Here is a 24,220-nt window from a genome sequence, read left to right on the forward strand (position 1 = left end):
TCCTTCTTCCCTCCGCCTTTGGAGCCATGTGTTGTGTGTTCCTCTGTTATCCTTCCTAAAAATGTATGAATAGACTGCCATCTGGCTGTAACCAGTTTGGGATGTATCTGCACAAACTCTACACAGCCCATTTACTGTCCAGCTTTCTTCAGCAAAAAAACACTATATGAACTCTGCCTTAGACATCTGAGAACTGCTGGCTCTCTTAACTTCACCAAAAACACTATCTCGCTATAATTCATCAATGTTTGGGCCATGTAGGGAACCAATAATGAGTATTGTACAGCATTATATGTACACCTTGATGTTTCATTCTTCGTCACACTATATCACAGCAGGTTCCATAAAGTCATGATACTTGCGTCTCTAAAGCAAGTGTTTTCATGAACAATCCCATAAGTGCAAAAAAATTTGGCTTAACATACAATGTATTGTACAATTCGCAACACAAAGCAAATACAAGGACCGTTTAGGAACTTTTGAAGAATTAGATTTTTCCTCAGAATCCATTTATTTGTTCATTTTTAGTAAAGGCTGTGACGGTCTTTAAATTTTTTTCACTGTGTCCTTTTGGCTCCTGAGGAGTTAAAAGGTGGGATTTTTTTTAACTTTACAAGGGTCCAGCAGGTAGTGAGTCTTTTGGGCAATACATTGTGAGGAAATATGTATGTGGAGAATGAACATCTAGTGCCATGATCAGCACCAATCGCCTTGTCATGTGAAATGGTTGTGACTTCTGTGAGTTCTTTACTAGAGACTGATGTGTGTGATTCTTATTTGTACGTTTCCACTGATGTGATCATTCACATGACATGTAGTATAAGCCATAAATCATATCTGTGCCGAGCGCCTGTGCATGCAGCAATGTCATGTTTACATGAGATACCTCATTGAGTTTTATTGATGCGTGTAAAGGAAAATGAGACGGCTCGGTGTGTTTTGGGGTAGATGTATCGCTTTAGGAAATGTTTTTACTTCTTGTTTTTTTGCACCCAGTTGGTTTGAAGTAACTCAGCGGAGATATATGTTTTAGAGAGTTACCACCCAAACACATCTTACAGGTGGCCTATATCATTTCTTGTTTTAGTCTTCAGTTAAAATTTGCTTGAAAAGTTGTAAATTTGTAAATAATTTACTTGGTCGCTGCTGATTAGACATCTTTTATTTTTACTTTCATATACATAACTAATTTTAGAATTGTTGCTTGTGCTTGGAAATAGACATTACTTGTTCATCTATCTATCTATCTATCTATCTATCTATCTATCTATCTATCTATCTATCTATCTATCTATCCCGACCCCAGTGTGCACATGCACGCTCAGTTTGGTTGAGTAGTGCGTATGTACTGAATAGGAGAATGGCGAAAGCCGCTGCCAAACTTGTCTTCCAGTGAGTTATCTCCTTGTGATCAAATATCTGGCATTTAAAGAGCTATATTTTCTGACATCTGCTGTCTGGAGAGAGTCTGGAACCCCCTCCCCCCCGTACACTTCTTATGGGCTGGTTATGTCTGTACAGATGTGGATCAGAGACATGCAATGCTTTAGGCTGGGTTCAGATGGCGTTTTTTGGTCTGGATTTTGACGCGGAATCTGTGTCAAAATCTGGCGCTCAAAAACCTGCCTCCCATTGAAATTAATGGGTTCTTTTTTCCGTGAGCGGTTTCTTCCTGCTCGCAGAAAAAAGAAGCAACATGCCTTTTCTTGAGGCAGATTCTGCGGCTGATTCAGCTGTGGACGTCCACCTCATGACACTCCCTCCGGACTAGGCTCATTCATTTGGGCCTAATCCGGAGCAGAATGCCGCGACTGGATGCTGGTGCACTGTATGCACTGCACCGGCAGCCAGTCGCGGATACCCGTTCTATGAACCGGATTAGGAGGTGGCCTCTGCCTCAAAATCTAGACCCAAAAACTCCATCTGAACCCGGCCTTATTGGCATCAAGCTCTCAGACACCTTGACGGACCCAGCAAGTCCCAAATTAATGGGGTCAAGTGGATTGAAATGTCAGTATTATTTTATTTTTGAACAGGAGCCAATATATAGATGTGAATGGGAACTAAATGTCAAAGTCAAACAATTGTTATACAAGTTAGACAAGTAAAATGCATACAGCCCTTTTATATTCAGAATTTTAATTTCTGGTTTAGTTATGTGGTATTTGGTGGACTAAATTTTAGTATAACTACTATTTTGACTTATACTGACGTCTTAATGTTCACCTGAGCACATTATTGTGATAAAAAACTTATTCTGTGAAAAGTAAGGTAACAATAATATTCTACTTTACAGTAGATTGATGGAGCACACATTGAGGTGATGTGATGTTCTCTTGTCCATATACTTTTGACCATGTGAAATCAAGTGGGAATAGATATCATGTGGGTAAATCTCTTTAGAGCTGTCGTTTTAATATGCTAGCTACAATATTACTATAACTTGTTATATTACAATATACAGTATATTGCTTTGTGCTACATCTCCATCAATAATTTCAGAAACCGAAATAAGTGTTCCATAAACAATACAAAAACAAACATTAATTGTCACATTGATATATGGAATCATTATAGTTGTATCTACATTTGGTTGCAGCAGTGCTGAGTTTATCAGATATAGTAGTGTAGAGTTAGTTATTTTGTACAGCTCACCATCACAATGTGCTGTCTTTGGTTTTCCATACAGCTTTGGATATCCCTATCCCAAGCTAAAGGGGCTTTCATACTTCATTTTTTTAAGGCTTTAAATCCTTTTTTACTAAAAATTGCATCAATTTTGAAAACATAGATAAAAGTTTGTAAATTATTAAGACAGGTCTAACAAAAACAGATCCATTTCCTTCAGTATGAAAACTAGAAACAAGCTATTGGATGAATTTTAGTTGTGATTGGCTGGTTTTAAGAGTCAAGATGATGGGAAAAGTGAGACTACAGATGCTGATTCTGAGAGCACGGTTTGTTGTATTGTTTTAGTTTTTCTGGTTTGTGGCTTTGTACCTCCTGAGATGGGATGGATGGTAGTGATAGATGTAGTCATTCCATAGGTGCATGTGGTGCTGCTGCTAAAAGAGCTGGTCCGGTGCACACTGCACAGAAGTAGGTAGAGCGGTGTTAAAGAATGAATGAAAATGATGAAAAAACTAAGAAAAATGCATATAAAAATATACCATCTGTCCTTATTCATCTTATTCATCTTCTGTTTTTTGGTTGACCATGACAGTAACCTTTTGCTGTGTAGAAAAGCACAGAGCATTGTGCTACACAGTCCAGCAAAATGAAACACATTGAACCAAAAGTTCTTAAAATGTGTGCACTTTTACTCATGTGTTTGTGCAATGATATCCACGTACCTTCCAAATGCATATGTTGTCAACGATTTTTCAATGGTATTCGTTTAACTTCCCGCCGATGGCATTTTTTGATTTTCGTTTTTCGTTTTTGCCTCCCCTCCTTCAAAACCCCATAACTTTTTTATTTCTCCGCTCCCAGAGCCATATGAGGTCTTAATTTTTGCGGGACAAATTTTTCTTCATGATGCTACCATTAATTATTCTATATAATGTACTGGGAAGCAGGAAAAAAATTCAGAATGGGGTGGATTTGAAGAAAAAATGCATTTCTGCGACTTTCTTACGGGCTTTGGTTTTACGGCGTTCACTGTGCAGCCAAAATGACATGTCCCCTATATTCTGTGTTTCGGTACGGTTCCAGGGGTACCAAATTTATATGGTTTTATTTACATTTTGACCCCTAAAAAAAATTCCAAAACTGTGTTAAAAAATTTTTTTTCTAAAAGTCGCCATATTCCGACGGCCGTAACTTTTTTATACGTAAGTGTACGGGGATGCATAGGGCGTCTTTTTTTGCGGGGCCGGGTGTACTTTTTAGTTCTACCATTTTCGGGAAATGTTATTGCTTTGATCACTTTTTATTCAAATTTTTATCAGAATCAAAAGAGTGAAAAAACGGCAGTTTGGCACTTTCGACTATTTTTCCCGCTACGGTGTTTACCGAACAGGAAAAATATTTTTATAGATTTGTAGAGCGGGCGATTTCGGCGCGGGGATACCTAACATGTATATGTTTCACAGTTTTTAACTACTTTTATATGTGTTCTAGGGAAAGGGGGGTGATTTGAACTTTTAATTCTTTTTATATTTTTTTATATTTTTTTTAACTTTTTGTTTTATTTTTTTTTTGCATTTATTAGACCCCCTAGGGGTGTTGAACCCCAGGGGGTCTGATCACTAATGCAATGCATTACAATGCTAATGCATTGCAATGCATTGCAAAAAAGCATCCTTTCTTTTGCAGGCTGCATAGACCAGCCTGCAAAAGAAAGGATTTGCAGACAAGCCTGGGAGCCTGTACAAGGCTCCCGGCTGTCATGGCAACGGGACGTCAGCCCTGGAGCATGCTCCAGGAGCCGGCGATCCCGGACAAAATGGCGGCGCCCATGCGCCGCCGGGAAAATGGCGCCTCCGGCGCCTTTGATCGCGGCGCCGGAGGGGTTAATGCCTCCGATCGGTCCGGGGACCGATCGGAGGCATGAGAGCCGGTTGTCTACTGCTTAAAGCAGTAGACACCGGCGGCTATGGCGGCCGCCCGGCTCCCGGGCGGTCGCCATAGTTACAGACCCGACATGCGCCGTACTATTACGGCGCATGTCGGGAAGGGGATAAACGCATGCAAAAACACATTATGAAAGCAGCCTAAGAAAACTATGAATGGACTGTGAGTACAGTCCCACAGGGTAAAATAATAGAAATAATGGCCATTTTTAGGACTGTGACATTAATGAGTTTTTCTTTATTTTAAATATACCAAGCACATTATAATATATTGTATAGCGGCTGTGTTTGGTATTGTAGATTAATTCCATTCAATCAATTTAAAGAGGACCTTTCATCAGATCGGGCACAGGCAGTTTTATATACTGCTGGAAAGCTGACAGTGCGCTTTCCCGATCTGTGCCCGGTGTAAAGCGCTATCGGTCCCGGTACCGTAGCGCTTTAGTGTCAGAAGGACGTTTCTGACAGTTAGCCAGGGCCGCCCTTCTGCCCAGCAGCACCTATCGCGCTGTACAGTGTGAGTGGGGAGGAACGCCCCCTCCCTCTGCTCACAGTGCTCGTCCATAGACTCACACTCTACGGCACGATAGGCGCTGCTGGGCAGAAGGGCGGCCCTGGCTAAGTGTCAGAAACGCCCTTCTGACACTAAAGCGGTACGGTACCGGGACCGATAGCGCTTTACACCGGGCACAGATCAGGAAAGCCGATAGTGCACTGAATTCAGCGCACTGTCAGCTTTTCAGCAGTATATAGAACTGCATGTGCCCGATCTGATGAAAGGTCCTCTTTAAGAGGACCTTTCCCCACCTCCAACAAGTCCAGCTCTTAAATCAATTCATAACTGCTGCTCCACTGATTCTGGAATAGTTGTTTTTTTTTTTTCTATCCCCCCCCCACTGTTCCCAAGCAATCAATGGTGTTAGTTTTGGTGCCTGATATACTACTGTCATGACCTGGTTGTTTGTGTATTTTGTTTCGGTTGGGGATTTGATCCGGGCTCCTATTTTCTGCTGGTGGTTGCTTTGCCACTGGACCATCTGGTTTGGTATTGGGGTCAGTCCTCTTAGCATACTTGAGGTTCCAGGAATCGAACCTCAGGTGTTTAATATTGCCATCATCCTATGGGAGGATTCTGGGGCCTTTTTAAGGAAGAGGGCAGCTCCAATAGTTTTTCGTGGTTTACACCTTAGGATTCTTGGCTCTAGGAGGAGGATTGTTTTGGTGAAAGTTCCAGCAGAATAGGAAGTGGTGTGAAAGTTGCCTGTTGTGTGAATCTGGTTTGTTCCCTCACACTTCATCTCCACCCTATCCTTCTGCTCTGTTTGCCTGGCACTTTCTTGTGGTTTGAGAGGTTTTGGGTTCCAGTGTTTTCCCCAGTCCTGTGTTTACCCTTTCCTCACCTCTCCACTGTCCCTCTCCTTATTTTCTTGTTTTGTTTTGTGTTGTGCTGCGTGTCCGTTGTCCAGCACCTCCCAGCCCGTTTGTCTGTCTGCAGCTGCACCTGCATTTCTGTAGGGGTCACCACTTTAGAAACCCCAGTCCCTAGCTCTCCTATAGCTCTTGCCCTATCTGTCTGCTAGGTCTTCGTGCTAGAGAGCCAGGAGTTGTCGGGGCCAAGACTAGCTTGGGGACAGCTGACCACCACCCGTAGGCAGGACCTAGCTAGCCACCGTAGTGCCAGGGATAGTCTCCCTCCCCTGTTTCCTTAGCGGTGCAACCTGCAATCCGGAATCTGGGTCTGGACTCTGACACGAACGTAACAACTACTTAGTGTCTGTCAGAAGGGCACAATGCAGACAAGGGGTGTGGCTGAACTCTGACACTGGCTGCCTCTGATTGGAGCTCTGAATCTCGCCTCCCTGCCGGACACAGCTCTACTGACATTACAGAGTTTACATAATATATCAGGCATTAAAACTAACTGCGGTTATTGCCTAAGAATGGCGGGGGCTAGAGAAAAAACTTCAACTGTGCTGCCATCAGTGGAGCCACACCTATTAACCGTTGCTAAGAACTGAAATGGTGAAGGTGGTGAAATGTCCTCTTTACATGGCACTGTGCTGCAGCGTATCCATATGACCAATGAATGTGAGGTCACTGCTGTGAGAAGAGGATGTAATGCCTGCCCAAGCACCACATCCTTCAGAAGAAGGATCAGGCGTGTTGACTTTACACTCCCTATTCTTTAGATCCCATAGCAGGTAAGCTGCTACTCGATGTATATCCCAATTATAAATACATGCACGCTCTGCTGAGCCAAGTGTACATGTCTGTTTGGGGTTAAAGCATTAAGGAGATAGCTGTTAATGGAAATCTTTTGAAGGTACGAAGCCATCTTAAAGGGACACACTGGTTATTTATTTATTTTTGCTTATATTGCCTGAAAGACTACCCCTTCAGTACTAATAGTTGTCACCTCACAGTGTCTTTCCTTATCCATCTTTCACCTTGATCAATAATATGGTCACAGTGTGACATCTGTTTTCCAGCATGGGTTGACTTACAGCGAGGCGGTCTCTGCTCCCTGCAGATATTAATTGGAGCTACCATGTGATCTCAGATTCATCAGAGCCCCTCCCCCATTCCTCTGTCCTAGCTCATCTGTGAAAATACCTTTGTGATTCTCCTCTGCCTCTCACATAATGTGTTCCCTATAGCCCCTCCCTCTCATATACTGCCCATAGGTCTTTAAAAATAGACATGGGTACAGGAACTATACATGGGTGACAGAATAACCAAATACAGAGTCTGATCATACTTCAATGACTTACTTGCATAGCTTAAAAAAAACACCAGAGTGTCGCTTTGTCACTACTAAAAATTGTGACTTTTTGTAGATATAACTTGTTGTGTGTTACTTACTTGGTTGTTGAAGGCGTCTAGTTATCTTGGTTAAAATAAGAATCTAACACCTTCTAATGATTATCTATTTTCCAGCAATCCATCAAAAACTGGAGACTGATGGCACGGAAAAAGTGGAAGGGTCAATGACGCAAAAATTGGAGAAAGTTCTGAAAAGTAAGTGATCTGTTCTAGCAAACATCTCTTAACAGCTAAACTGCTTCCTTTCATTCCTCGTCTGCAAACATCTTGCCCATTTCCACAAATTCACTTAAAAAGCAGTGACTCAAACTCATTATGCGAAAAATGCAAGATCTGATGATGGAGTGTCTCCGACTTTACAGTTAGCATGTAATGAAAGCACTATTTTTGTTACTTTTTTGCCAAGATATGTAGAAAAAATAGTTCTCTTTTTCCACTGTGATATTGATATAATAACTTCCTAAATTTGTTTGGCTTCCCTGACTTTCAGCTCAGTCTATGAATTGCTTTCCCCGGTATTAAAAGTGGTAGAATGGCACCTGCATTTTATATGGAACTTGAATTATATTTATTGATTCTGCTTCTTGTGTATATTAAAGCAGTTTTCCAGTTTCATAGTAATAAAGCTGAAGTATTATGTAAGGTTGGTAATTATGACCAAATTAGAATTGCAATTAATTGGGTACCGTATTTTACCTCTATTACATTTATTTAGGCCATGCCCCTTGAAACAAGTCCTTTTTCAAGCATGAGTATGTGCTGGGCAAACCTTGCGAGATTAGTCTCATGACGTTTGCTATGGCGGATTCGTTTAGACCAAACACATCGAGACGGGTCTATTATACTCTGGGGTGTCTTCAAACCCCAGAATATAATTAACGGAGGCCCATGCGAGGTGAGCAAACATAAAAAAATAGTGTTACTCACCTCCCCTCAGCTCCAGCTCTGCTTCTGGACCTCTTCAGGCCTACTAAAGATATCAGGACCTCTGAGACCATATCACACTTTGAGTCACAATGCCACATGACCTGTAAGGGCTCGTTCACATCTGTGCCCGATCTCCGTTCATGCAGGTTTCCGTTTCCTGCACTAAACTGAGCTGGATACGGAAACCTGCAGGACTCTTTCATACCCATTCATTTGAATCGGTTTGAAAGGTGTCCGGCCGTGAGCGCCGGTGAGCATTTTATGCTCTCTGCCTCGAAACCGTTTTTTTTTTAAATCAGACACAGTCGGACATGCAGTACTCTTTGTCCGTTTTTTAAAAAAAACGGTTTTGTGGCGGAGAGCATAAAACACTCACCGGCTCACACGGCCGGACCCGGTCTGACAGCTTTCCATCTTCTGCATGCAGAAGACGGAAAGCTCAGAACGGACTCCGGGCGCTAGTGTGAACCTAGCATAAGGCCCAATAACAGGTCTCAATGGCCCCTGACATTATTTAGGAATCCGGAAGACAACGAAAACCAGAGCCCAGAGGAGTTGAGTAACACTGTTTTATGTGCTTGCTTATCATGCATAATCACCCCAACATAACCCAGATGACTGATGAGACCCAGTAACAGGCCTCAACGGTCTGTGATGTCATCCATGACATCTCTGAAACCAGAAGGGGCCCAAAGACCAGTACCGGAGCCCAGGAAAGGTAAGCAACAGTGTTTGTTCAGTTTAGTCAGCTCACCTGGACCTCCATTCATTATAATAATAGCAGTTTCACTTCAGATGTGCAAAGACTTGCAAATAATTTACTAACCAAATCAAATAACCACGTGTACAAAATCACATTGGTTATCCCGATTAACAATCAGTTTTGGTTATTTTTGAATCAAGATCCCGACTCATGGTAAGTGAATTGGAATATTTAATTTACATCAAGAGGCTCTCAACCCACAACTCACAAATAAGGCAGGGTTCACACTACCGTTGAATTCTGTTATGAAGGTGTCCATTAAAAAAACCCAAAAAACAATGGACACCTTTCATAACAGGCATTAACGGACACTAACTCATGTTTTTTGTCCGCTGGGAGAAAACAGACTTCTGATGGATTTTGTGTAAACGGACACTAACAGACACAATATAAAATCCCATTGAAATGAATGGAAATTTTAACAGAATTTTGACAGTTCAGCTTGTGTCCAATGCTAAAATCTTGTAATGGACAATATCTATGGACACTACTGACGGTCACCAACAGTAGTATGCACAACCCCCTAAGAGTTTGGTAGAATAATATCCAGTCTAGACAAACTTCTAATATTCTATGAGCTAAATGTATTAGCAACACATATCTCGTTCCTTCGGATTCCTATGGATTTATTTTTAAAAAATTGTTTAGTTTAGTTAGGCTGTAATGCGGAAATACGGATTTCTTTACATAAAAAGAATCCATAATATCAGACAAAATTGTATAATTTGGCTTGACTCTTGAACATTGAACAATACATGAAACTATTAATTGCAAAATTTTACACCAAGGTGTCTCATGGCTGTCACGAGCTGGATACGTTATTTGCAGCCAGATTTTAGTTTTATTATCTGGAACAACACATTTTCCTTTATTTTTTTTTTTTTTTTTCTTCACACCACTATCTTTTCTTGTGAAACATTAGCATTGTGAGGGTGAAGAATTTTATTTCAAGGCACAAAGTTCCTGCGGAGTTTTAACTTTGTGTTTGTATGAAACAATTATTTTAGCTAGCTACGTCTTCAGATGCTGGGGCCACCCACAGTGCTGAGGAGAGTATATGGCACGCAAGCCACCCAGAGAGCCTGATGTAATTTCTTCATCTTTGCTTAAAGTATGGTCACTAGACCAGATAATGTAGAGACTTTCTGCTGGCAGCGATCAAAACGTTTCCAGTTTTTCCTCTTATTTTCTTTGGGGTAAAGGAATAATTAGGATAATTCACGGGTAGAGAAATGTGTGCTATTTACAAGCTATATATATATCTTTACGTATAAATGGCCTCCTGTATAAGGTGGTCACAATAGCACCTTTGTAACCTGTCGGAGAAACTGTGTGCTAGACCAAGACATCTGAATAGTGAATTGTTAACAATCGTGATGCACTCCAGGGATCATCAGACCTGAAAAGAATAAAAATATCTCTGGCTGCGGTTCATTTATTATAAGCCAACTGTGTCTTAATAGGTTTTTGGAAGGAATGTAGATATTGATTCTCCCCGACCTTGAACTCAATTTAAGAACTTGACTGCTGTATCAAAGACCTTGCTTTTTCTTGTCAGGTGCAAGTACCACTGCTGATACTCTGTTTCAAGAAGTGCTGGGAAGGAAGGACAAAGCAGACTCCACGCGAAATGCGCTCAACGTTCTTCAGCGGTTTAAGTTTTTATTTAACCTTCCCCTAAACATTGAAAGAAACATTCAGAAGGTGAGGTCTTTTAACTTCATTTAATGCAGACTATTATATGCAATTAAAGGGTACCTATCCTTTCAACAGAGTTTACATAGCGTATATACTCGAGTATAAGCCGACCCGAATATAAGCCGAGGCCCCTAATTTTACCACAAAAAATTGGGAAAACTTATTGACTCGAGTATAAGCCGAGCTACTGGAAAATTTCAAAAATTAAAATGGTTGGAGTTTTTGGGTGCAGTAGATGCTGAGGAAGGGGAGGGGGTGTTTTGGTTGTCTGTCTGCCCCTTCCCTGAGCTTGAGGACTGGTTTTTTTTCCCCCACTTGTAATTCAGCCTGGCTGAATATAGGGGATCTGCAGTGCTCCTATTAACCCCTTTCCGACGGAAGAGGATCACTGCAGATACCCTATATTCAGTAGACCGGGCACTTTTAGACACAGGGATACCTAATGTGTTTGTGTTTCATAGTCATTTTCTACTTTTGCATGCATTCTAGGGAAAGGAGTGATTTACACCTTTTTTTTCTTTATTTTTTTTAAAGCTTCTTTTTTTCCCCCCACTATTCTATGGGAGATTCTATACATTGATATTGTGGCTGGTCATAGACACCCCCCCCCCCCCCCTATAAAAAAATAAAAAGGTTGTTTTTTTTTTTTTTTTTTTTTTGCTGACTCGAGTATAAGCTGAGGGGGGCTTTTTCAGCACAAAAACTGTGCTGAAAAATTCGGCTTATACTCGAGTATATACGGTGAATCAATAGTACATGGTGTATACAAGATGCGTAACACTATTTGTGGGCATTATATAAATTATATTCTACATGTTTTTGCTCTTACTCTGTCAGTTGTCCCTGAGGTGGTTGCTAGAGACTACCTGCTGTAATGTCTCCTATACTCTATACATGGAAAGTAGTGGAGAATCTGCCATATAAGTCTCACTCAGCAGCAGGATAATGCAGGACATTATAGAGAATTACTGACTTGTACTGATGTGAATAAATCACTTGCTAAAGAAAGTTTTCTTCTTCTTGCAGTCTCATCTCTCCTATCTCGCTCTCAAATACTCTTGACCCCTCTCTCTCCCTTCTTCATGGACTTCTTTTGCCATATTGCAGCTCACAACGTTGTAAACATTTATTTAGGAAAGAGGGAAGAGGTCAGGAGAAGAGCCAGATAAATGGAGAATTGTTTTTCTGATAATATGTATTGCAACATTTATACATTAATGAGCATTAAATGTGTATATTTATTGTTATATATTTGCTTATTCTTTTGTGAGGTCTGTATGGTTCAGCTAAGGCTCTGTTAGCAGCAGGGCCAGTATCAGCACCTAGCTAACCTGGGCAGGTGTCTGGGCCCAGATCTCATGGAGGGGCCTACTGGATGTTGGCAATGAGCATTTCCATCAGGACAGATGGAAGTGCTCATTGCCTGATAAAACCCTGGGTTTAAACGCTGTTAGAGATATCCTTATTACATACTACTTGCAGCTCCCTGAACTTCCTTCCCCTCCATCCTCCAGACCTCACATGGTAATATGTGCTGGAGCTTAGAAAAGGGTCGGGAAGTGAATGAGGATATTTGTAGCAGCTTCCCTGCCTCTGCCATCAAAGATGTCCAGCATGTGGGGTCAGCAGCCATATACTGTGTGGGGGCAAAAGGGGGCTGAACTGTGGGGAAGGGGATGAGTTTGTTTTTTGGTTTTTTTTTTAATATATGTGGGAGCAATTGAGAACCAATAAACTGTGGGAGGGGCAAAAGGGGCTATTTTAGTGTGTGTGATGGCCTTTGTACTATTTGTGGAGGCATAAGGGGTCCATTATTTTATGTGTGGGGGAAAGAAAGAGCCAGTATTTTATGTATAGGGATAGAAGGGACCGTTATACTGTGTGCTGGGCATTAGGAGAGGCATTATACTGTTAGGGAGCCTTCACACGATGTAACGCTGCGCTCATTCTGATCGTAAAAACATGTTCAGAATGAGCGCGTAAAAAGCAGCTCCCATTGACTTGAATGGGAGCCGGCATACGTGCGCTCCCCATTGAAATCAATGGGAGGCTTTTTTCCTTATGCTTTCAATGTATTACCCGCGTAATAGGGAAAAAAGCCTCCCATTGATTTCAATGGGGAGCATACGTATGCCGGCTCCCATTCAAGTCAATGGGAGCTGCTTTTTACGCCCACATTCTGAACGTGTTTTTACGATCAGAATGAGTGCAGCGTTACATTGTGTGAAGGCTCCCTTATGTTGCAAATACACTATTGACTAACCTGCTGCCATATACAATAGCAACACCGTGATTGAGATGTCTACAGATTTACGTGTGGCAACTAAAACTGCAGTATTTTTAACCCCAGAGCCGCAGATCTTGCCCATGGATTTCAACTTTTGCAATGCAAAAGAGATTGCAGCAGGGATTGTTGTAGAAAAAAATCACCCAATTTCAAGTGCTTTTCACTGTGGTGGTTTTAACACTCTACTACCACATGATTTGTGTCACAAAGGGGCCCACTGAGGCTTTGTCACCAAAGGGTCCTCACAAACCGCTTTCCCTGGTTAATAGTACAGTCATGGCTTCCATTTATACCTGAGACATGCCAGGTATGCCAAATCACTTCTCAGTTCTCAATAATAGGCCCTCTTGGGGTGCCAGGACTGGTATTGTTGAACCATGAATAGCTCAACAGACTTTGCTATTCTTACTGTTAAAATATCAGAAAGGCCGATAGAATCCCTCAATGCAAGTGTGAACACATCCTAATCATGCTTTGGAACTGCAAAAGGTGCCTGATAAGGTGCATGTTTAGCTAAGAGGGATTTTAATTATTACATCTTAGACAGTATTCATTTTAGTGTTTCTGCACCAAACCCAGTCATGGTGAGGGTATAGATATAGTTATACACCGTGCTGTTTGGCGAATAGGATTGTTGATGGAATACAGTAGAGTCATAGATACAAGGCCGCTATCTTCAATGGGAGAGCACTTCCCTACTTCTCTCATGGCTGACTGACAACTGCTTTGTGTTCCTGTATACAGCACAGGCTGCGAGTGAGGCACTGGGCTCTCCTCATGAATATAGCAGACTCATAGCTAGGAATTTTCTGTATTCTTTCACTACTAGAAGCCACATGGCACAATTTGTTTTGTGCTGTTTTAGCTATTAGGAGTATGCTGTAATATGCACCCTAACTTAGGGCAACATATTACGCTAGCAGATCCGCTCTAAGATTTGCCAAGACTGGTAGACGCTATATTGTTGCAAGCGCTATTTAACCTTGCACACCCTTAAAGGGGCTCTATCAGCAAAATCATGCTGATAGAGCCCCACATATGCATGAATAGCTCGCGGACACTGATATTAAAAAACGGCCTGGGCGCATGCGCAGTAGCACGCGGCTTCTACTACGGCTACTGCGCATGCGCCCAGGCTATCACTGTCCGTTCACGAGTGCTGGAGGAAGACGGGACCGGAGGACATCGGAGGAAGAAGAGGCGGGGATGAAGATGAAGACACACCCTGAGTGCCCGCCCAGGGTGCACGTTCGGTAAGTAGAGCACATTCTTTTTTAGGTTATTATTTTAAAACGGGGGGGGGGGTATAATATAACATTCACGGTGCCTGAATAGCCTTTTTAAAGGCTATTCACGCATATGTGGGGGTCTATCAGCATGATTTTGCTGATAGAGCCCCTTTAAAGGTTTGGCACTGCAGATAGGTTTGGATGTGTGAAAAATAACTAAATGATTTTATTATCGTAACATTATTAGTTAGCCATTAAAAAGGTATCAAATACTGAAGACTTTCAAGTTTTTTGTTTTTTTTATATTAAATGATCATAGTCATGTTTAGTTAACACTGTTACTTTTCCTTTTTTTTAGGGTGACTATGATGTGGTTATTAATGACTATGAAAAAGCGAAATCTTTGTTTGGGAAGACTGAAGTTGAGGTGTTTAAGAAAGGTGAGAAATATAACCTCTTTATAAAATTTTAATAGTAAAAAGCCTGTCAAGAATTAAAAAAAAAATAAAAAAGGCATATCATGAAGCTCCTGGGCCCCAGTGCATAATCTGTAATGGGGCTCCTACCTGGCTTTTTCCATTTAAGATAATAGTATATTTTATTTGTCAGCATTCTTTGAGCTCCTCCAGGTCCCAGGACTAGGTACGCACTGCTACCTCTGCAAAACTCACAGCTATGTCCATAGTGTTTAAATGTGTCCTGTAAGGCTAATTGATTGAACAGCACGGCCGGCATACTGATGTCATCTGTACTCCGGCACCATTCATTCAGTGAATACGAGCTGCACGGCTGCAAAACTGGACAGGAATAGGACATTATGACATGTTGTTTTATAACTGGAGGTATACTTGAAAGCTGGGTTCTTCCATAAAGCCCCTGCACACGGTCAGTTACAGCCTGGAAGATAAGAGCTCTATGTTGATTGTATTTCCTAGACTGACTCCTGTTCAGAGGTTAGGAGTCTCAGCATCATAGTATTCTATGAGTCTCTGCCTCTCCACGGGACTCCTATCCCATACTACAAACATGAATATAGTACAGGACAGAAGTCCCGCAGGACTATTAGCACCATAGACGGGGGTATGGGTCTTTGGATAGTATTTAGTCTGGGAATAAAATGGCCAAAATTCAGACTTATTTCCTGCATTTTAACTGTCCATATAAAGTGACAGCACATTGTTTTCTGTTTGGTAGTGGTCTGAGGGTCACATCGCTGCTTCAACGCTATGTCAGTCAGGGGCACCAATGTACGAGAAGTGTAACTCCTTCATTCTCTGGATGGGTGGAAATCCCAGCAGTCAAACCGGTCTTCACCAATTAGAAAATAATGAAATATCCAAGTTATATACCATTGTTTTCTGTGATTTCAATATCCCTTTAAGCATTATCCATTTACCTGAACAAATAACTGTAAAACTTTGGCTGCTAATGTCGGATACACTATAATATGGCGCACATTTTATATGTGGGTTTGGATACAGATTCTCTGGTGGAATTTCTCCCTCTAGCTGGAAGCAATGGGAATATAGAGATAAGTTACACTTGTTAGTTTTCCCTTTCTTTGTTACTGTTTAATGCAATCTAATGTTTTCTCTAGTTTATGCTGAAGTAGAAACCAGGATAGAATCATTGAGGCATTTACTTTTGGATAAACTTTTGGAAACTCCTTCCACTCTGCATGACCAGAAGCGCTACATCAGGTAAATCTCATATCAACTCTCTTTTTTCAAGTAGTCACTGAATATTACAAACAGAAGTATTCTCAGCACATTTAAAGGGAACCTGTCACCATGAAAATGCTGTCGTATCTGCTGACTGCATGTTATAGGGCAAGAGATGCTGAGCAGATTAATATATAGGGTTGTGGGAAAAGATTCAGTATAATGTAGGGCTGGGCGATTATGACCTGTATCAAAATGGGATTAATCGGCCATATTACCTCAATTGCTATTAGTGCCGATTATTTAGGTTACAGCCCTGTTAGACCACATCCCTTTTACAGTATAAGTATGTATTGGGTGAACCTCGCAAGGTTGGTCTTTTGACGTTTGCCCAGCGTTTACATTTAGATGAAACGTGGACCCGAACTAGAAATTATTATACTATTATACTAATATTATTATACTTTGGAGACTCTTTACATGGATTACGTAGCATTGTGGACACCACGTAACCTGCTGAAGTCAAGTCACAGGCCTCAGCAGTCCCTGTCATCAGTCAGAAGACCCGGAGACAACAGGGAGTCGCACTGGGGCCCAGAGGGTATTAACACTGTTTATGTTTGATCACCTCCCTTGGGCCTCGGCTATTTATACTCTGGGGTCTTAAGAGACCCCAGATTATAATAATAGCAGTTTTGGTTCGGACATGTTTGGTATGAACGAAATTGCAAGTGTAACTTTGCAAATCTTGGAATAACCTAACTAAAATAACCGATGTGAAGAAACTCGCGTTGGTCATCCCAATTGATGTTTGGTTTTAGTTATTTTTCGATTAATCGCCCATCCCTAGTATAACATGTCATTTATTCATTGAAATCTGTGTTGTTTCTGTATTGAGAAGTCAAGGGGGTCGTCCTATCAGAGACTGTTTATTATTGCAGCTGCATATAAATATCGCAATCCCGACTATGTTTTCAACCCGTGATACTTCTGGAAATAATATAGGTAGTGTCAGATGAGAATCTCCTCTTTCTTGTAACACCAGAAGCAAGTTTTTACTTTTTCTAATGTCTGAGCTGTAACCGTTTGACATGACCATTAGACACGCAAGCCCGTACACCATACACATTGAGAAGCAGGGGACCACTCAATAGGGAAGCACAGGAAAGAATAAAGAAATGCAGAAATTTTAAGGAGTGGAGCCAAATTGCGTTAAGAAAGTATATTACAAAATGTATTAATGACACAAATACTGCCAGAAAATCATAAGTTTTTTGAAGGTTTAGTTACGTCACTGCTTAGCACAACCAGAATAAGAGCTAAATAAAAGCTTGCAATGCGGTGCTGATTTCTGTGGAGCTTTGTTGTTCTAGTCAGCAGCTGATCTTTGATCCCTAATTCTTTTCTTGCAGATATCTTTCCGAACTCCACGCTCCGGGTGACCCGGCTTGGCAGTGTATTGGAGCACAGCACAAATGGATTCTACAGCTCATGCACAGCTGTAAAGAAGGCTATGTGAAAGAACTAAAAGGCAAGCATGGCTATGGTGACATTCTCATTAACTTATCGCTTTTTTCCCAGCGCAACACTTTCAGATATCGGCGTAAATGTTCTTAATGTTCTTTCACTATTTAATTGTGTTGTATGTCTTTTTTTAGCCTGATGGTTATGATATAACTGGAGGCTGTGCAGAATGTTCATGTTCTTACCCATGTTTACTTTTATGAACGGAGTGGAAAGCATTCTTCAGTTTGAGGAAATGAAATGCAATCTACACTAGTTTTGTTTGTTTTTTTAACATTAACACATAAAAGAAATGTCACATTAAGGGAAGCATGTGAGATGTCTTTCTATCTGTGCGAAAATCTGATGGTAATGCAAAAGTGCTCTCATTACAATATTTTGCTACCACCCATAGACTTTATCCATCTAGGCGGTCCACTATTAATCCTACAAGAACATACACATATATATATGTCCTTGCAGAGATAAACAGCTACACAAAATCATGCAGCTATAGAAGCACTTTTAAAATGGCGCTCAGGCATGTACACAGTAACGCTCTGAACGGAGCAGAACTCTGTAAGCCCTGAGAATTCAAATGCAGCAGCGCGATCTGGCCGGGAGAACATCCAGGGAGAAGGAGGGTAGACTGGGCACAAGCAATGGAGGGGCATGAATAAAAGTATGACGTGGAGGGTGCTCGGAGACCCTGGGGAATGCCCAGGATGCTTGGTGGACTCATGTACATAATGTAATTAACCAAGATTACAACAGAACGGCGGGAAGAATAAAAAAAAATAAGGTAGTCATAGAAAATAGTCTTTTTAAAGGCTATATAGGCATGTCTTTATCTCAAAACCACTGACACCAATGATAGAATCCCTTTAAAACTATCATGACCCAGCCTAAAGGTTCTGTTACTGGAAATCTGACATAAACTACCATAGTTTTGACACCATTTGTTCCAGGCACTGAACTGTGTTAGCCACATGTTGACTGAAAAAAATATTAAAACTGAAAGCTGGAAATGATGTGTCATAAGCTGAAACAAAATTAAACATATACATAATATTAAAGCGTGATATAGATAGATATACATATCTATATCTATATATATATATATATATATATATATATATATATATAAACAACAGTTTTTAAATGATCATTTAATTCATTTATTTATGGGAACCCTCTATATTGATAGGACCCATCTGTCACATGATTGACATAATGGGACGAGTCTCATGCCCTCTAATGCCAAACTCTTGCACAGACCCCATAACCATATTATGGTGACTTCTAGAATTACAACATCTATCACTCTGATGTTGTGAACAAGGCCTTATTTTAACACTTTTAGCTGATCATAACCTACCGTACTTTGCAGGTACTTGGTTGGAACTTTTTTCACTAGGGGGTATCTTGGTCTCACTTTCTGGTTGTGTTTTTTTAAGGCTGCAGTAACTAGAAGTAATTATTTCAATAAGTGAAGATCAATCTTTCATTGCTGAGGAGAAATTTTCTCTTTAAGGAACTGCCAAAATTCAGACAAATTTGGGCATATTTACCAATAGTGTCTGTATTTGCACCATCTAAAACTACAAATCCGGTTAGTAATTTTAGACATATTTATTATTGTGTCGTGTGGACCTTCAGAAATTTGGTACATTTTCTGATGCGCCAAAATACTGGCTCAGAGTGAGCCAAGAGATCTCTGTCCCTTTTGTATGTGCCAGAAATCTGTCTCATGTTTCAAATTGGCATTTATAGAAATAAATGAAATAAAAGGTTGCTACCCACTTGGAGAATTAGAACTAACTTACATATAACCTACCGGGGCCGTATCTTTTGAATGTGTGGATGGCTTTTAAAAAGACGCCAAGTTGATCAGAGGCACCACGGCAATGAAATGATGTATGTCATTTAGCAGTATGTTCCTGATGACAGGTCATCATTAAAGAGGTTTTCCCACAAAAGGCATTTATGGCATATCCAAAGGATATCCAGAGGATCCTAATAAATTAGCCTTCCAGCTTCTCTGCCCTGCTGCTTAACTGGCCACAATCTTGCTGATTTATGGCTATGATTGAGCTATATGGAAATAGTTAGCTCTCAAAAGTGAAGGGGAGTTACTGAAACAACATAGTGTACTCTTCTATTCTGTTACTGGTTCTCCCATTTATTTATATGAAAGTTATGGAAACAGTGTAGTTCAGAACTACACTGTTTCCATACAGCCCAAAAGTAGCTGAAAGTCTTTTCAACGAGGTTGAGACCTGATAAATAGAGGGGCATAAAAGCTTAAGGGCTAGTTCACATGGGGGCAAGGAGGCGGATTTTGAGGCGGATTTTGGCCTCCACCAAATTCATTTAAACCGGCTGCTAAGTGGAAAAGCTGAAGCTAGAGAGCACAGTAATCCCGGAGCTCTCACCTCCCCCCTCCCCTATCTGAGGAGCTCAGTTTCTTGTCAGCCACTACCTCCCCCCTGAGTGCAGGGAGCTACACTTGGGAACTGAGCAGGTAAGCCCAGTGGCCATAGAAACGCGGTGTCAACAATTAAGTGAATAAATTAAGATAGCGGCCAAACAAAGCAGTTTTGATAAAGCAATGTATTTAGGAAATGTCTTAAATCCACACAAACTAGCAGTATAGATAGGATGCTTTTCATGGGACAACCCCTTTAAGACAGTATAATCTTATAGGGCATTTGGAACAGTCTGTCTAAACCAGACAAGGCCTGAATAATAGATACATGAATAATAGATTACAATAAACCCAGTGAGGAAAACTGAGCAATTTTCCTTGAATTTTCAAAGACCTCAGCGAATCATTCCTCAACCTCAATTCCTTATGTGTGACGCTTATTCTATTTTTATGATACGCCTACAGGATAGTAAATTCCAAAAGGTCACCGCAGAGAGTAGGACAGCTTAACCTGCAATAGATTCAGTAAATTCATGCTGTCAGCTTGTCCTGGCATACATGCTATAGAACTTGCATTAGACTTTTGGTTATAGACATGGGCATGTCATTTACAAAGACATCTCTTATCTTTATCCTCCTCCTTTTATTGGACAGGCCAGTGATGAATAGCAGAGGTTATAGCTGAGGACTGATCCTAGACAGTGCTGAAATTGGCTCAAGAATCTGCAGTAAAAGAACCATTTTACAGTCTGTGTGTGTCCATGGGCTGGGTGAGACTCCCCAAATTACAGAAAAACCTATGGTGGTCTGGGAAGGAGAACAAAGAGTAGGAGAGTTTAGAAACTGGTCTGTTCAAACAAACAAAAGTACAATCAAGATGATAGTCACAAGCTTGGGCTGAAGTGGGGAAAGAAACCACTTAAAGTGTAATTATTTAAAGGGGAGACGATTAAAATGAGGAATCTGTTTCACTCACGTGTTTGTTTTCCTGTTGCGTCTTGTAAACTGAACAGAATCGAAATATGTTTGAAATTGAAACTTGAAGCGAGTACATGGTACATGCTGAAAAAAAAATGCTATTTTGTATACAGCGTTATATTTATACTGTCCTGTATTTTAAGAATTTTATCTTTCATAAGGTGCCATATCACTTTTTAAAAAATTCTGTTTTTTATATTCTGTATGGGATTGTTTGGTGAACATTTTTGCAATAGACTTTATTAACCTATTTAAAGGGATTCAATCATTAAAACTAAATTTTTTCTCACTAACACGTCGGAATAGCCTTAAGAAAGGCTATTGTTCTCCTACCTTTAGATGTCTTCTCTGCTCCACCATTCGGTATAAATACCGGTTTTCGTTGGTATGCAAATGAGTTCTCTCAGCACTGGGGACGTCCCCAATGCTGCGAGAGAACTCTCCAGTGCCGCCTGCATCTTCTTCAGGAATGTCCTCTTCACGCATCTTCTTCTGGCACAGGCTTCAAACTTCTAGGCCTCGGGCCTAGGGCAGAGCCGACTGCGCATGCCTGCCAGCCACAAGAAAATGGCCGCTTACACAGTATTGCAAGCATAAGGTATAATACAAAGTTTCTTATATTAACTTATATTATAGATTTATGCTGAGTTAGTTGAAAATGTAGTGACCATTAAAATGTCATAATGTAACCATTATGTGACCATTTAAATGTTCAATATGCAAATTTTATTATGATATGGTAAAAGTTTGTAGCAACCATTAGCAAAAAAAATTGTATGACCTCTTGACCAGCCAGTCAGTACCTTGCTTCGCATTGATGACAAGCAATGACTTTAAAACCGCTGTCTACAGATGGGTCTAACTTGATTTTGGAGGAGATATTCTGGTTTGACTTTATTTCCAGCATTGATCTATAGGAAACTAACTTCTGAAAGGTAGCACTAAAGCAGGTTCCCCGTTTCTACCAAGGAGGACTTATTTGCATATTCTTTTCCTAATGTAATTACCAAGCACAAATGCTTTTTAAATGAATGGATGTTTTAGGGAGAAATTACTCTATATTAAAAACTAAATGTAAAAACGAATGATACAAAGGTATTTTCCACCGTTTGGCATTCTGTAGCATTTCTACATGTTCTGTAGGCAAATATTGTATAGAAATTCGGCAGAGAACAAAACAGAAAATCTACTAATAACCTGTTTCATCTTTGGTTGGAGATATGCAAAGGGATGGGGTTTAATCTTTTTGTCCTCCTGCAGACAGGTGGGGGGGATACTATTCCAACCAGAGAAGGGGGAAGGAGGGACATTACTGATCTCGTAGGGCATAAAGGGTTTTTTTTATGGCCATTTTCCATTCGTGTCGCATCCATTTTCACTTATTCCTTATAGACCTGAGTCTATTCAGGGGTTTGTGATCAGATCTGTCCTATATTTTGAAAGTCCATTAAAACCATCAAGAAACTCAGACCTGTCAGTAATCCAGCTGAAATCAATGTGTTCCAGAAACGGTCAAGTACTTGAGACCTTACACAAAATCAGTAAAGATCCCAGGGACTTGAATCTAAGTGACTTGTTTTATGTTCAGAACGCCTTCTTGGCTGCTGTGCTAATTATGGTACGTTCAGACATAGGAATTTGCCGCATTAGGGACGAATTCCTCCCCCGAGTCCATGGCAGTTTCTGCCTCCAATCTGCCTCCCATTGTTCTCAAGATTCACTACTGACTTGGTCTATTCATCTGGGCCTAAACAACAGCGGAAAACTGCAAAGGAATGCCGCAGCCGAATACGGCAATGGAATATCAAGAGGGTTCCTCTACATTTTCTGCCGTGTGAATTTAGCCTTCTTGTAACTGTAACCCACAGGTTAATGGAGATTATAGCCGACCATATACATTGTGATCTAAACAAAGTGAAAATCAACCATTTATAAAATTGGATCAAAAACATTATCACATTGTTGACATATAATGGAAACTGAGGATTTTCCATTGTGCATGAAGGCATTGATATGTGCTATAGCAGAATACCTGTCTATGTACAGTACTGTGGATAAAATTCTGCAGAGTAAAAATGCTGTAAAAAAAAAAAAATTATAGTATTTTTTTTAATTAACAAAATTAACTGAATAAACAAAAGTAAAATCAAATCAATATTTGGTGTGGCCACCCTTTGCCTTGAAACCACATGAATTCTTCTGGGTACACTTGCAGACAGTTTTTGAATGAACTTGGCAGGAGGTTGTTCCAAACATCTAAGAACTAACCACATATCTCCTGTGAATGTAGACTTGCTCAAGCCATTCTTTCTGTTCATGTAATCCCAGACATTTTCTGAGATAATGAGATTAGTCCTCTATGAGGGTCATATCATCACTTCTAAGACTCCTCCTCCAAAGGATGGTCACACCAAATATTGATTTGATTTAGATTTTTGTTCATTCGTTTAATTTTGTTAATTCACAAAAAATAAACAATTAACACTTCAATTTTTGAAAACATTCTTACTGTGTAGCATTTTTCCACACCTGCCTAAAACTTATGTACATTACAGTGTATTCCCCAGAGAAGGAATAGTATTTTTCCCCCACTGTGCACTATTCACCTTCTTCACCTTTTAAACCAGATCTAAAAGTAGCCCAAGGTCTGTGCTCCTTTCCTGCCAGGAAAAAGGCTCCATGTTAACCCCCTACTGACATCCGCCAGCAGGATTCCTAAGAAATCTGCAGCCTGAAAACAGTTCAGCATTTTTAGTAACCTCATAGCCTTCCAAGCTGATCAGCCAGCTGATAAGATTCCTCATAATGTGTCTGTCCTAGTTACGTATTTCTTCTTCCTCGTCTGCACGGATACACAGGGGAAGATGTAACTGCAAATTATATAACAAAGGCAGGACATTTTTCATCACAGCAGCACATGAAACGAGAAAGTGAAAGGTTGTTTTCTCCTTTGGTTTTACAGGTTTTAATTAGCATAAAAGCAAGAAATAATTTATTAAGGTTTTTTGTTTCACTGATGTTTTATAGGAAAAAAAAAATATGCAAATCTGTTCTCCAGGATGATATTAGGAGAGCAGTGCCTCTGTTTACTGCCCTCTAGGGGCAGCCCCCTTAACATCATGCATGACTTGTTAATAAGCCTAATAACATGATGCGGTGATTATTGCCAAACTAGTATTTCTATTCCTTTTGAATAGAAATGCTATAGAATGCAAGCATCTGCAGGGTTGCTAACCAGTTACTAGAGCCCCAATAGAAATCAAAATATTAAAGGGTGATTCCAGAAAATTGGTGTTCCCCTCATTGTTTTTAATAGGTAATGTTTCATACATTTTTTAATGACTGGAAT

General features: G+C 40.5%; 1 protein-coding gene across 1 annotated transcript in view; it reads left to right on the forward strand.

Annotated features, from left to right (window-relative positions):
• EXOC2 (exocyst complex component 2) overlaps window positions 1–24,220 on the forward strand; it is a 158,856-nt gene that overhangs the window by 54,937 nt on the left and 79,699 nt on the right. The window contains exons 6-10 of the mRNA XM_075270745.1: window positions 7,512–7,592; window positions 10,646–10,791; window positions 14,660–14,741; window positions 15,899–16,001; window positions 17,375–17,493. Coding sequence (XP_075126846.1) covers window positions 7,512–7,592; window positions 10,646–10,791; window positions 14,660–14,741; window positions 15,899–16,001; window positions 17,375–17,493 — 531 coding nt within the window. The remainder of the gene's footprint in view (window positions 1–7,511; window positions 7,593–10,645; window positions 10,792–14,659; window positions 14,742–15,898; window positions 16,002–17,374; window positions 17,494–24,220) is intronic.

The sequence above is a fragment of the Leptodactylus fuscus genome, chromosome 4 (genome assembly GCF_031893055.1).
Source record: "Leptodactylus fuscus isolate aLepFus1 chromosome 4, aLepFus1.hap2, whole genome shotgun sequence".
In the NCBI taxonomy this organism is placed as follows: domain Eukaryota; kingdom Metazoa; phylum Chordata; class Amphibia; order Anura; family Leptodactylidae; genus Leptodactylus; species Leptodactylus fuscus.